Source organism: Canis lupus, chromosome 20, assembly GCF_011100685.1.
Source record: "Canis lupus familiaris isolate Mischka breed German Shepherd chromosome 20, alternate assembly UU_Cfam_GSD_1.0, whole genome shotgun sequence".
NCBI lineage: Eukaryota > Metazoa > Chordata > Mammalia > Carnivora > Canidae > Canis > Canis lupus.
The window spans coordinates 33,163,355-33,176,889 of NC_049241.1; the positions used below are offsets into that span (position 1 = coordinate 33,163,355).

Consider the following 13,535-nt stretch of genomic DNA (forward strand, 5'->3'; position numbering starts at 1 on the left):
TATCTCCTCACCCTTTCAGCTTATCAATTCCTTGAGGTTTGTTGCTGTTATATTTTTAATAAAACCTAGAGGGGATGCTTGCATGGTTCAGTGGTTGAATGTCTTCGGCTTAGGGTATGATCCTGGGGTCCTGGGATCGAGTCCCACATTGGGTTCCCCATGGGGAGCCTGCTTCTCCCTCTGCCTATGTCTTTGCCTCTCTCTCTCTGCGTCTCTCATGAATGAATAAATAAAATCTTTAAAAAAATACCAAACCTAGTAGAATGCTTGCGTAATATGAGCATTCAATAAATTTTCAATAAATATGTGACAGATGGATTAGATGACATAACTTTATTTTATGGATGATAAATTCCTATGTTCAAATTGTTAAAAAAATGTTTTAAAAGATTTTATTTATTTATTTGAGAGAGAGAAAGAGAGAGAGAGAGAGAACATAAGCAGGGGGAGGAACAGAAAGAGAAGCGGACTCCCCACTGAATAGAGAACCTGCTGACATGGGGCTCTATCCCAAGACCCTGGGATCATGACCTGAGCCAAAGGCAAATGCTTAACCCACTGAGCCACCCAGGCCACCCTCTGTTCAAACTATTTATCAAGTACCTACTATGTGATCAAGTACTGTTCTGAGCATTAGGGGCAAGGCAATGAATAAAATAGTCTACAACATGTAATATGTCAAATGATGGTAAATTCTATGAAGCAGGGTAAGTAAGGACAAAAAGGTTGGAGAGTGAAGGAAGTGCTACTTAATATAAGGGGTAAGCAAAGGGGAATGCCTGGGTGGCTCAGTGGTTGAGCATCTGTCTGCCTTTGGCTCAGGGCGTGATCCTGGAGTCCTGGAATCAAGACCCACATCGGGCTTCCTGTATGGAGCCTGCTTCTCCCTCTGCCTGTGTCTCTGCCTCTCTCTCTCTCTCTGTCTCTCATGAATAAACAAATAAAGTCTTAAAAAAGGGGGGGGGCCTGGACGCCCCGAGTAAGCATCGTTAAAGTCTCCCCTCCCACCCCCGTCATGTCTAAGTCAGGGTCTCCCAAAGAGCCCGAGCAGTTGCAGAAGCTCTTCATCGGAGGTTTGAGCTTCGAAACAACCGATGAGAGTCTGAGGAGCCATTTTGAGCAATGGAGAATGCTTACGGACCGTGTGGTAATGAGAGATCCGAACACCAAGTGCTCCAGAGGCTTTGGGTTTGTCACGAATGTCACCGTGGAGGAGGTGGATGCAACCATGAATGCAAGGCCACCCAAGGTGGATGGAAGAGTTGTGGAAGCAAAGAGGGCTAGCTCAAGAGAAGATTCTCAAAGACCTGCTGCCCACTTAACTGTGAAAAAGATTTTTGCTGGTGGCATTAAAGAAGATACTGAAGAACATTATCTAAGAGATTATTTTGAACAGTATGAGAAAATTGAAGTGATTGAGATCATGACTGACCGAGGCAAAAAGAGAGGTTTTGCTTTTGTGACCTTTGACGACCACGACTCTGTAGACAAGATTGCCATTCAAAAATACCATCCTGTGAATGGCCACAACTGTGAAGTAAGGAAAGCCCTATGGAAGCAAGAGATGGCTAGTGCTTCGTCCAGCCAAAGAGGCCGAAGTGGTTCTGGAAACTTTGGTGGTGGTCGTGGAGGTGGTTTTGGTGGGAATGACAACTTTGTCGTGGAGGGAACTTCAGTGGTCGAGGTGGCTTCAGTGGCAGTCGAGGTGGTGGTGGATATGGTGGCAGTGGGGATGGCCATAACACATTTGGTAATGATGGAAGCAACTTTGGAGGTGGTGGAAGCTATAATGATTTTGGCAATTGAAACAATCAATCCTCAAATTTTGGACCCATGAAAGGAGGAAATTTTGGAGGCAGAAGCTCTGGCCCCTATGGTGGTGGAGGCCAATACTTTGCCAAACCATGAAACCAAGGTGGCTATGGCGGTTCCAGCAGCAGCAGCAGCTATGGCAGTGGTAGAAGGTTTCAATTACTGCCAGGAAACAAAGCTTCGCAGGAGGGAAGAGCCAGAGAAGTGACAGGGAAGCTACAGGTTACAACAGATTTGTGAACTCAGCCAAGCACAGTGGTGGCAGGGCCTAGCTGCTACAAAGAAGACATGTTTTAGACAATACTCATGTGTATGGGCAAAAAACTCGAGGACTGTATTTGTGACTAATTGTATAACAGGTTATTTTAGTTTCTGTTATGTGGAAAGTGTAAAGCATTCCAACAAAGGGTTTTAATGTAGTTTTTTTTTTTTTTGCACCCATGCTGTTGATTGCTAAATGTAATAGTCTGATCATGATGCTGAATAAATGTGTCTTTAAAAAAAAGGGGGGAGGGTAAGCTAAGCCTTCTCTGACAAGGTGGCTTTTGAATGGGGACAATACATATGAGGGCCTACTAGGCATCAGGATTAAATTAAAATTTGTAAGTTTGAATTGAAAAAAATTTGATTTTTATTTTTAGTCTTATTCATTTACAGTACACATGAATAATTTGAAAATTAAACTCTTGGGACACCTGGGTGTCTCAGCAATTGAGCGTCTGCCTTTGACTCAGGGCATGATCCCAGGTCTGGGGATCCTGTCCTGCATTGGGCTCTCTGCAAGGAGGCTGCTTCTCCCTCCATGTCTCTGCTTTTCTATCTGTGTCTCTCATGAATAAATATATAAAATCTTAAAAAAAAAAAAAGAGAAAATTTAAGTCTCATTGATAATGACTATTGGAATTTGTTTCTTATAGAAAATTCAGTAAGATAAAGAAGTCTTGAGTATCTCTTCCATAAGTATAATTGAAAAGATGTTCAAATTGTAATATTTTATTATTGTTATTATTTAAGTAAACTCTACCCCCAATGTGGGACTTGAACTTATAACCCCAAGGTCAAGACTCAGCCAGGCACCCCCAAATTGTAATATTTTATTTTATTTTATTTTTAATTTTTATTTATTTATGATAGTCACAGAGAGAGAGAGGCAGAAACATAGGCAGAGGGAGAAGCAGGCTCCATGGGCCGGGAGCCCGACGTGGGACTCGATCCCGGGTCTCCAGGATCGTGCCCTGGGCCAAAGGCAGGCGCTAAACCGCTGCGCCACCCAGGGATCCCATATTTTAATAATATATCCTAATGTCTTCAAGAGAGGTAGACATTTTTTATAACTATAAATAGTTTGTAACTATAAACTATTTTTAAAACCATAATCCAGAATTGATGGAGCCAAAAGAAGTTTAGACAGAGCACTGGATAAAAGAACACCTCCAACACCAGAGCCAGATTATCCTCCAACTGTAAGTTTATGTTGTCTCTTTGAAAAGAGAAACAGAGTCTTTTTTTATCCTTCTACACTTTTAATTTCTAATTATCTTAAGTTGATCTCCATATAACTAGTATTTTTAAGAGAATAATACACATAATACATACATTTACATCGCTTATTTTAAAAATTTTTCCTCCTTGATTTAATTATGTCTTATTTGTTTGCTTTTGACAGATGACCAGTGAAATTAAAAAGAAAGGAGTGAGTTCAATTTTTTTATATTTCTTGTTTTGAAAATGTTCAAAGAAATTATTACAAAGTAGTTCCTTCTAAGACAACCTGCTAATAAGACCCATTCTAGAAGAAGAAATTTAGAACTAAGATTTTCATTTTTATTAGCCAAAGGAATAAGCATTCCATGGATGACAATATGGGTTTTAAGAGTTCTATTTTTGTTGCCATTTATTATCTGAAGATTAGTTGTAAAGGTTTTAGTTCTTATTCCAGAAACTGGAAAAAATGTTTTAAAGTTGCAATTATAAAGGAAATGCATTTCCCTTTTCACTGTTCTAGTATTGGTGTAATAATGATTACTTACTGAGAATCTATAGGGTGCTAGCCACATGCTAGATGCTTGATTTTTTAAAAATGGCGCTGACTGCATGGATGACAACGTGAGCATGTGGTGTGATTGGTCGGAAGATGAGAGCACAACATTTATTGCACAGCAAAGCATAAGGAAACCTATGGAGCTGGCCCCACAAAACAGAAATTCATACAGCATGTTCCCAGACAAGAGTACTTTCCAAGTCTCTTCAACTTCCCTTTGGAGATAGAGGGCTCAGGACACATCCCTGTATTGAGGATCTGTGGGAGAATCTAATTTTAGCTACTCCAAGTTTCCTTCTCTTCTCTCTTCTCTTTTCTCCCTTCCCTTCCCTTCCTTTCCCTTCTCCTTCCCTCCTTCCTTCTTTCCTTCCTTCCTTCTTTCCTTCTTTCCTCCTTTCCTTCTTTCCTCTTCTTTGCCTTCTACCCTCCCAACTTTTCTGAAGACTTTGGCTGTGTATATTTGCTCTTTACTAGATATAAGAACTAATACAAAACATTCATAAGTGTTTCTCATGAGACCAGGTGAATTGCAAGGCATTTTTGTGTGTATGTGCTTAGCATCCTCACTCACTCTTCATCCACAATTCTTGCCTACTAGTGTCTTACAATCTAAAATACATAACCAGGCATGAAACAGTCATTCACTCCTGAGCCCACTGCTTTTGGTAATCTGGCATGTAGGAACTCCACTTCTTCATCATTAATTCACCAGTGACCACTAATGCCAAATCCAAGGCATTTTTAAAAAAGATTTTATTTATTTATTTATAGAGACACACAGAGAGAGGCAGAGACATAGGCAAAGGGAGAAGCAGACTTCCTGCAGGGAGCCTGATGCTGGACTTGATCCTGGACCCTGAACCCTGGGATCACAACTTGAGCCAGAGGCTCAACACTGAGCCACCCAGGTGCTCTTGGCCTGCTAGGTCAATGTGCAGTTTTGGTAGCTCTTACAAAATTTCTCTCCAAAAAGATAATGCCAATACGCATTCCTACTTGTAATATGTGGGAGTACTTCTTCCCCATAGTCTCACCATAGAATGTGGGGGTCATGTTTTTTACTTCTTCAGGTGACATATGGTATCTCAGAATGGTTTAAATATGCTTTTCTTAATTATGAGTAGGATTAAATATTTATCAGAGTTAAGGACCATTTTTATAATATTTTTATTGCAAAATGTTGGTTCATATTTTCTGCCCATTTTTCTATTGGGTTTTGGTCTTATTTTCTCTTAAATTGGAATCTAGTAAAATACACACAACATAAAATTTACCATCTTAACCATTTTTAAGTGTACGGTGAAGTGGTGTTTCTTCATATAATTGTGTAATTAATCTCTGGAACTTTTCATCTTGCAAAACTGAAATTTTGCTCACTAAACAACTCTCCATTTCTCTCTTCCCTCAGCTCCTAGCAGCTACCATTCTATTATCTATTTCTATGAATTTGACTACGCTTACTCAGAAGTGAAATCATATAATATTTGTTTTTTGTCATAGGCTTATTTCATTTCACATAAAGTCACCAAATTTCATCTATCCTTTACATTTTCAAGCATTCTTTATACTTTGAGATACATATTGCAATTTTTTCCTCCCAGATTGTCAGTTGTCTTTTGATTGTTTTTATTGAGTTGTTTTGCCATGCAAACATTTTAATTTTTTTAAAGATTGTATTTCCTTATTCATGAGAGACACACAGAGAGAGGCAGAGACATAGGCAGAGGGAGAACCAGGCTCCATGCAGGGAGCCTGATGCGGAACTCAATCCCAGGACTCTAGGATCACTCCCCAGGGTTAAGGCAGGTGCTAAACTGCTGAGCCACCCAGCATTCTCCCACATTTTAATTTTTATGTAGTCAGTATTTGTCAGTCATTTTTTCTTTTTTATAACTGGATCTTGAATCATAATTAGAAAGTTTTCCCCTACACTCAATTACAGCAGAATTTATCAATTTTTTGGTCTTTCATTATTTAATTTAAATTCTTCAACTACTTGGGGTTACTTTTTTTGTATGGTGGAAGGTATGGATTCATTTTTACCTTTTTCCAAATGGCTAGCCAGTTGTCCCAGAACTATTTTTTAAAATCTTCATCTTTGCTTCACTGATTTGAGGTGCTATGCTTATCATATGCTAAAATTTCCTACATACTGGGTCTATTTCTGGACTTTTTTTTTTACCCTGCTAGCCTGTCTACCCAGGCTCCTGTACCACACTGTTTTTTGTTTTTTTGATTTTTAAAGGTTTATTTGTTTATTTATTCAGAGAGAGAGAGAGAGAGGCAGAGAGACACAGGCAGAGGGAGAAGCAGGCTCCAAGCAGTGAGCCCGACGCGGGACTCGATTCTGGGTCTCCAGGATCACACCCTGGGCCACAGGCGGTGCTAAACTGCTGCGCCACTAGGGCTGCCCTACCACACTGTTTTAATTAGAGAGACCTTATAATATGTTTTAATGTTTCCTAGGGCTGGTCCTCCCTGGTAGACATTTTTTCTCAGGGATTTCTTGGCTATTCTCACATGTTTATTTTTTACAGGATATTTAAGTTAAACATGTTAAAGTTAAAGAATTTTTAAGCTATTCTCACATGTTTATTTTTATAGGATGTTTAAGTTAAACATGTTTAAGTTAAACAAAGAATCTTTGTTTTGCCTTGAGAAAATGAAAAGTGTACAAAGAACATTACTTTTGCCAATAACTCATCATAAATAAAGAAAAATGTAAATTGGTTTCTTTGAAAAGACAGAGCAAAATGTTTTTCCTGCCCAGACACTTGACCTCCAGTGAATTTATAGTAAATACATCAGGGCTCTAGAGAGCATGATTTACTCTTCTAGGTATTAAAAGCTGAAGGATTGCATTTTGCATCTAGTTCATTCATTATTCTTCTACAAAGCCCCTTTTATGAAGTATATGATATATCATCTGCTAGAAAGTCTTGTGTTCATTTTGGCTGCCACCACCTAGGGGTCCAGTGGGAAGAACCTCTAGACTTGTTACCCTGCCTTCACTTCCCTGGCAGGGCTCCCTTCTCCAGCTCTGACTGCTTTCATCCAGGATACAGAGCCCTTGTGATCACAGGTTATCAAGTGTAACAGTAAAATGAAACGCAGGGAGCTGTATATTGTTGCTGTCCATCGAAAGTGGAGGTCTAGACTGCTTAGAGCCCTTTGCCCAACTAAAAGGTCCTAAAGAATCCCTTTCTCCTCTTCCAATTCCTGTTACTCTCTAGATTTCCCTATTTGAATCCTTGGATGCTATGAACTTCTGTTTGGTTCCCCATCCCAGGCCCTCCATTCCCTTTAGTCCCCTTTCTTACTCTCTGGGAAACCAGGGTCCTTTTCTGCTTGCCTCCAGTGTGCCTACATCAATTTGTTTTTGTGATCATCTCACACTATCCTGGAGGTGACCAATTGGTTCTTACTCAACTCAGTTGCCTCCCTCTAGATTAAATTTTAGTCAGTTCTGTTCCTGCCCCATCACTTTGGTATGCTGTATTAGAGCCCCTCTCTGTTTCTGCTGGTTTCATTTAGCTGTTACCTTTCTGCTCTTTTCCATACCCTATAGTGTTTTCTCCTTTTCTTTTTTTTTTTTTAACCATTTATCTGTTCTTCTTTCAAACCACACACATTTTACCCACAAGAAAGTCTTATTTTTTCCCTAGATGAGACATTATTTATGTTTTGTTTTACAATAATCTATTCCTATTCAGAGAGTCCCAACAAGCTGGTATGGTAAATTCATAGTACACTCTTAAATATTAAAACCTAATTCAGGTTGCTTGGATGGCTCAGCAGTTGAGCGTCTGCCTTCCACTCAGGTCATGATCCTGGGGTCCTGGGATTGAGTCCTGCATTGGGTTCCCCATGGGGAACCTGCTTCTTCCTCTGCCTATGTCTCTGCCTCTCTCTCTCTGTGTCTCTCATGAATAAATAAATAAAACCTTAAAAAAAGATAAAGACAACCTACTTAATTCATTTCTATTGCATATTTAAGATATTGATGAATCTGCATTTAGACATGTTTTAATACAGAAAACGTTAGACTCCAGCCCTGGTTTGAGTGAAGAGCTTGTGACAAGATTAGTTTTCTCTAGTATAAAATGCAGATTTGGCCTAGAAAGAACCACCCTGGTAATATTTTAAATTAGCTTGATTAAATATTCTAAAATACTTAATAATATTCACTCATAATTTATTATTATTATTTCCTGTTATTCTTTGTTATTTCATCAATTGTGTACCTTTGTGCTTGGTAATTTCTGACTGTTTAACAGATTAATGCTAAATATTTCAATGTTTTTTTTTAAGATTTTATTTTTATTTATTCATAGAGATGGGGGGGGGGCAGAGAGAGAAGCAGGCTCCATGCAGAGAGCCTGATGTGGGACTCAATCCAGGGTCTCCAGGATCACGCCCTGGGCTGCAGGCAGCACTAAACCGCTGTGCCACTGGGGCTGCCCATATTTCAATGTTTGAATGGATAACACATGGGCACACCCAGCTTCTCTAGCCCACACTTCAGTCCCAATTACCAATTTTCATTCATTCAATAAATATATATTAAGCACATTAAAAAAAAGTGGTTTCTTTTTAGGTCATACTTTTGGGTAAAATGTTTTTATTCTGAAGACGTTATTTTTCAGAATTCTTCTATTCTGAAAAAAAAAGTTGTCTTGACTGGACAGAGCTCAGGAGTTACACTGAAATACTACACCATTTAGAAGACTTAATTTTTTCTTATTATATTCCCAGTTCAACTATATTTATTTAAAGCAATGTGTAGAAAGCAGTCCTATAGTACCTATTCAGCAGGAATGGCTGGATCACATGTTAATGCTGATACCTGAGTCTTTAAAGGAAGGGAAAGAAAGAGAAAGACTTGTGGAAAGTCTCATAAATGAGGTGTCAAGTGACTTTGAAAAAAGCATGAAGAGGTATCTGGGTAAGTGGCATTTAACTCATGCCAAGCTTCTTTTACTTTTGTTTCCCATCCCTCCAATCAAAAGTAGAAATATGAATAATGAACATTTATGTATTTAGCTATATGTATTTCTTAGATATTTTTTAAAATTTTTACTTTGAGGGGCACCTGGTTGCCTCAGTCACTAGAACATGCAACTCTTGATCCTGGGGTATAGGTTCAAACCTCACTTTGGGTGTAGAGATTACTTCAAAAAATGTAATCTACTTTTATTTTTATTTTTTTTAAAGATTTTATTTATTCATGAGAGATACACAGAGAGAGATAGAGACACAGGCAGAGGGAGAAGCAGGCTCCAGGCAGGGAGCCCGATGTGGTACTGGAACTCCAGTACCAGAGTTGAACTCCAGAATCACGTCCTGAGTTGAAGGCAGACGCTCAACCACTGAGCCACCCAGGCGTCCCAAATGAAATCTACTTTTAAAAAGTTTTTATTTTGCGCTTATTATCTAGTCAAAATCTTTGTCATTCAAGGGAACTTTGTGTAATTTTTACGTGCCTTGTTAGCTAATAGCCTTTTGATTTTTTGTCTTTGTCTTTATGGCTATAGTTATACTGCTTACAAAAATATTACTGTATTTAGGGAGATTTATTAAGGACTTAACATTTGCAATTTTTATTGGAATAAGTTTTCTTAAGTGGTGTTTGAGTAGAGAGAATACAAAAAAACTGAAAACTCAAAGCTTTTCTGTATCTGATTTCACACCCAAAGTAACATCAAAATAGTACCAAGAACTTGATTTTTTTTTCAAATAAAGGAACTTTTTCTTCTACTCACTTTAATGCTCTATAAACCATGTTACCCAATATCAAAAGTTAGAAACTTTTGTTTTGATTAGGATTTGCAAGAGTTTTCAAGAAATATTAATACATATATGTATTTTAGTGAGGAGTGTTCTCGTGAAACCTCCAGTTAAATGGCTTGAAGATGAAGGAGGCCCTTTACCTGAATCCCCTACGTGAGTAAATTATTATGATGATTTAAAGATTTGTATTTATTTATGAATTTATTTAGAGCGTGAGTGACAAGCAGGGGGAGGGGCAAAAGGAGGAAGAGAGAGAGAATCCCAAGCAGACTCTTCGTTGAGTGTGTGGGGCCCAATGTGGGGGTCATTCCCACAACCCTGTGATCATGACCAGAGCCTAATCAAGAGTTGGAGGCTCAACCAACTGAGATACCCAGGTGCCCTAGTAAATTTAGAAACAGAATGGCATCTAGTTTTTGATAACAGATCGAAAATAAGCTGATCTTACATTTCAGTCTAGAATTGTGAAGCTCAAAGGTATTTTGAATACATCTAAAAAATAGCACTACTATTTTTTTTCCCCTCGAAGGTATCCTTGCTCTGGACTTGTCTATTTGCTGTTTATACAATTAAGGGAACCTTTATGGATGTATAGGTCAACTTGACCTTAAGGAAGCTTTGGTATGTGGCAGACAGATTTCTTCATCTCTTTTCCCCAGGCCTAAGGTCTGGGTTTGTGGATCTCTACCCACAGTAACTGAGCCAGAGCACAGTGGAAGTCAGCAGGGCACCCCCACCTAGCCTATCATTCTGCCTTCCCCACAAGTGGTCTTTGGCCTTTCCGAAGAGAATGCAGTTTCAAGATCTTGATGCATTTTTATTACATGGATGTCTTCTAAAGCTCCTGTTGCAGACCATATTTTTCTCTTCTAAATCCCTATTCTTGCTTTAATACTAATTCTATGTCATAACTATTATTTCCTAAAATTTAGAGTGTATTGTTTGAACCCTGTTTGATATGGTGTTTTGCTTTTCCAGAGGACTGGATTATTCTAATCCTTGGCATTCTAGCTATCTGCAGACAAGAAATCAAATATCAGCTAATTTGCACATTGTTCATCCAATTATGAAAATGTTACTGGACCTTGGCTATACGACGTTTGCCAATACAGTTTTGCTAGATTTAACAGGGATTAGGTAAAGTCTCATATTTATTAACTAACATTTAAGATTTGAATGTCTCCTGCTTGAGTCCTTATATTTTGACTGTGTGCGTTTTAAAACTAAGTCTTGGGAAAAAAACAACAACTAAGTCTTGGGAACTTTTCTTTAGATTAAAACTTTTTAAAATTAATTTTAATTGTATTTATTTATTCATGAGAGACACACACAGAGAGAAAGAGAGGCAGAGACACAAGCAGAGGGAGGAGCAGGCTCCATGCAGGGAGCCCGAGGTAGGACTCGATCCCAGGTCTCCAGGATCAGGCCCTGGGCTGAAGGCAGCGCTAAACCGCTGAGCCACCCGGGCTGCCCTTAATTTATCTTATTTTTAAACAACTGTGTATTAAAACCAATATTTATCATTTGCTTTAAATCATTTTAAATTTTCTCATAAATAGAGCTAAAGGGCCAATCGATTGTGAATCACTGAAAAATGATCTATCAATACAAGCTAGAAAGGCAGAAGAGAAGATAATGAATACATGGTATCCAAAGGTTATAAATCTTTTTACCAAGAAGGAAGCTCTAGAAACCATCAAACCTGAAAAATTGGATGCATTTTATAACTGTGTTTCCACACTTATGTCAAATCAGGTAAATATATTTTGTATATCTTAAATAATGTTAATAAAATTAGTTTATGATTTTATTTTATTATTTTTAAGTTTTTATTTGAATTCCAGTTAGTTAATGTGCAATGCAGTATTAGTTTCAGGTGAACAATATAGTGACTCAACATTTCCATACAACAGATGGTACTCATCACAAGTGTATTCCTTGAATCCCATTACATATTTAATCCATTCCTCCACCCTCACCCCCCTATAACCATCAGTTTGTTCTCTATAGTTTACGGTCTGTTTCTTGGTTTGCCTCTCTCTCTTTTTTTTCTCCTTTGCTTGTTTGTTTTGTTTCTCAAATTCCACATATGAGTGAAATAGTATGGTATCTCTGTTTCTCTGACTGACTTATTTCACTTGGCATTATACTCCCTAGCTCCATCCGTGTCATTGCAAATGGCAAGATTTCATTCTTTTTTATGGCTAATATTCCATTTATGTAAATATACCACATATTCTTTATTCTTTTAACTATCTATGGACACGGGCTGCTTCCATAATTTGACTATTGTAGACAATGCTGCTATAAGCATTGGGGTGCATGTATCCCTTTGAATTAGTACTTTTTATTCTTTTGAGTAAATGCCTAGATGTGCAATCACTGGATTGCAGGGTAGTTCCATTTTTAACTTTTTGAGGAGCCCCCATACTGTTTTTCCATAGTGGCTGTACCAGTTTGCATTCCCCAAAACAGTGCAAAATTGTTCCCCTTTCTCCACACCCTCCCCAACAGCTATTGTTTCTTGTGTTGTTGATTTTAGCCATTCTGACAGGTGTGAGGGGATATCTCATTGTTGATTTGATTTGTATTTCCCTGATGATGAGTGATGTTGAGCATCTTTTCATGTGTCTGTTAGTCATCTGTATGTCTTCTTTGGAAAAATGTCTATATCTTCTGCCCATTTCTTAATTTGATTATTCATTTTGGAGTGCTGAGTTTAAAACTGGTGTTTTAGTTTATTATTTTAAATAAAATTCTATTTAGATATAGTGGTAGGTAATTATTTTGAAATAAGTTTAAAATATCTTTAGCATAATTGTGTTTAAATTAGTTTAGCATAAAATACTTCATTTCTGAAGCAATATAAAATAAAAAGAAAGTCTAGAAGTATGTGTCAATATTATAACTGATTACTGGGCTCATGCATAAGGGCTATCAACTATCTATAGGTTTATTGGAGAATATTCACAAAGGACTATTTTAGTAAACATTTTTTAAAGATTTTTATTTATTTTATTCATGAGAGACAGAGAGAGGGAGAGACATAGGCAGAGGGAGAAGCAGGCTCCATACAAGGAGCCCAATGTGGGACTTGATCCTGGGACTCCAGGATCATGCCCTAAGTCGAAGGCAGATGCTCAACTGCTGAGCCATCCAGGAGTCCCCCTAGTAAACATATTTGAACATATGAAATTCCAAGTCAGTTGATTCTCATTTTTTCTCAATAAAATTTTGGTCTGAAATGGAATTGATCATCTTTAAAGAATATTAATTTATATTAATTATATATTTATAGGCTCCTCAAATTTTTACTATTGTAGAAATACAATTCTATAAAAATAGTTTTGAATAAAACCTTTCCCTTCTGGAAAATATCTCCAAAGATTCTATGAATTTTTCAATGTATCCTTAAAAGGACACATTTAATATCTAGTATATAATCCTGTAATTAATATATACATTATTTTATTTTTACCTTTATCCTCTTAAGAGGACTATGATTATTTGATAAGAAGTAGAGATGAGGAATATTTTGAAGATGGTTTTAGATATATTTTTTTGTTTGGCTAAATTTCCAATAGTTGGTTCTACATAGGAATGCATTATTCAGGGGCACCTGAGTGGCTCAGTTGGTTGAGCATCCTACGCTTGGTTTCAGCTCAAGTCATGATCTCAGGGTTATGAGATAGAGCCCCCAGTTGGGCTCTGTGCTCCGTGCAGAGTCTGCTTGAGATTCTCTCTCCCTTTGCCCCTCCCCACTCTCTCTAAAATAAATAAATAAATAAATAAATAAATAAATAAATAAATAAATAAATAAAATCTTTAAAAAATAATGCATTATTCATACTTTGGCAACTTAGTGTGCACATTTCTAAGTCCAGTGGCTTCA

At 37.6% G+C, this 13,535-nt stretch overlaps 1 protein-coding gene across 1 annotated transcript in view; it reads left to right on the top strand.

Annotated features, from left to right (window-relative positions):
• DNAH12 (dynein axonemal heavy chain 12) overlaps positions 1-13,535 on the top strand; it is a 202,979-nt gene that overhangs the window by 5,721 nt on the left and 183,723 nt on the right. Inside the window, 6 exon segments of the mRNA XM_038566103.1 lie at positions 3,194-3,275; positions 3,479-3,505; positions 8,609-8,798; positions 9,724-9,796; positions 10,622-10,780; positions 11,203-11,398. Of these exon segments, the coding sequence (XP_038422031.1) occupies positions 3,194-3,275; positions 3,479-3,505; positions 8,609-8,798; positions 9,724-9,796; positions 10,622-10,780; positions 11,203-11,398 (727 nt within the window).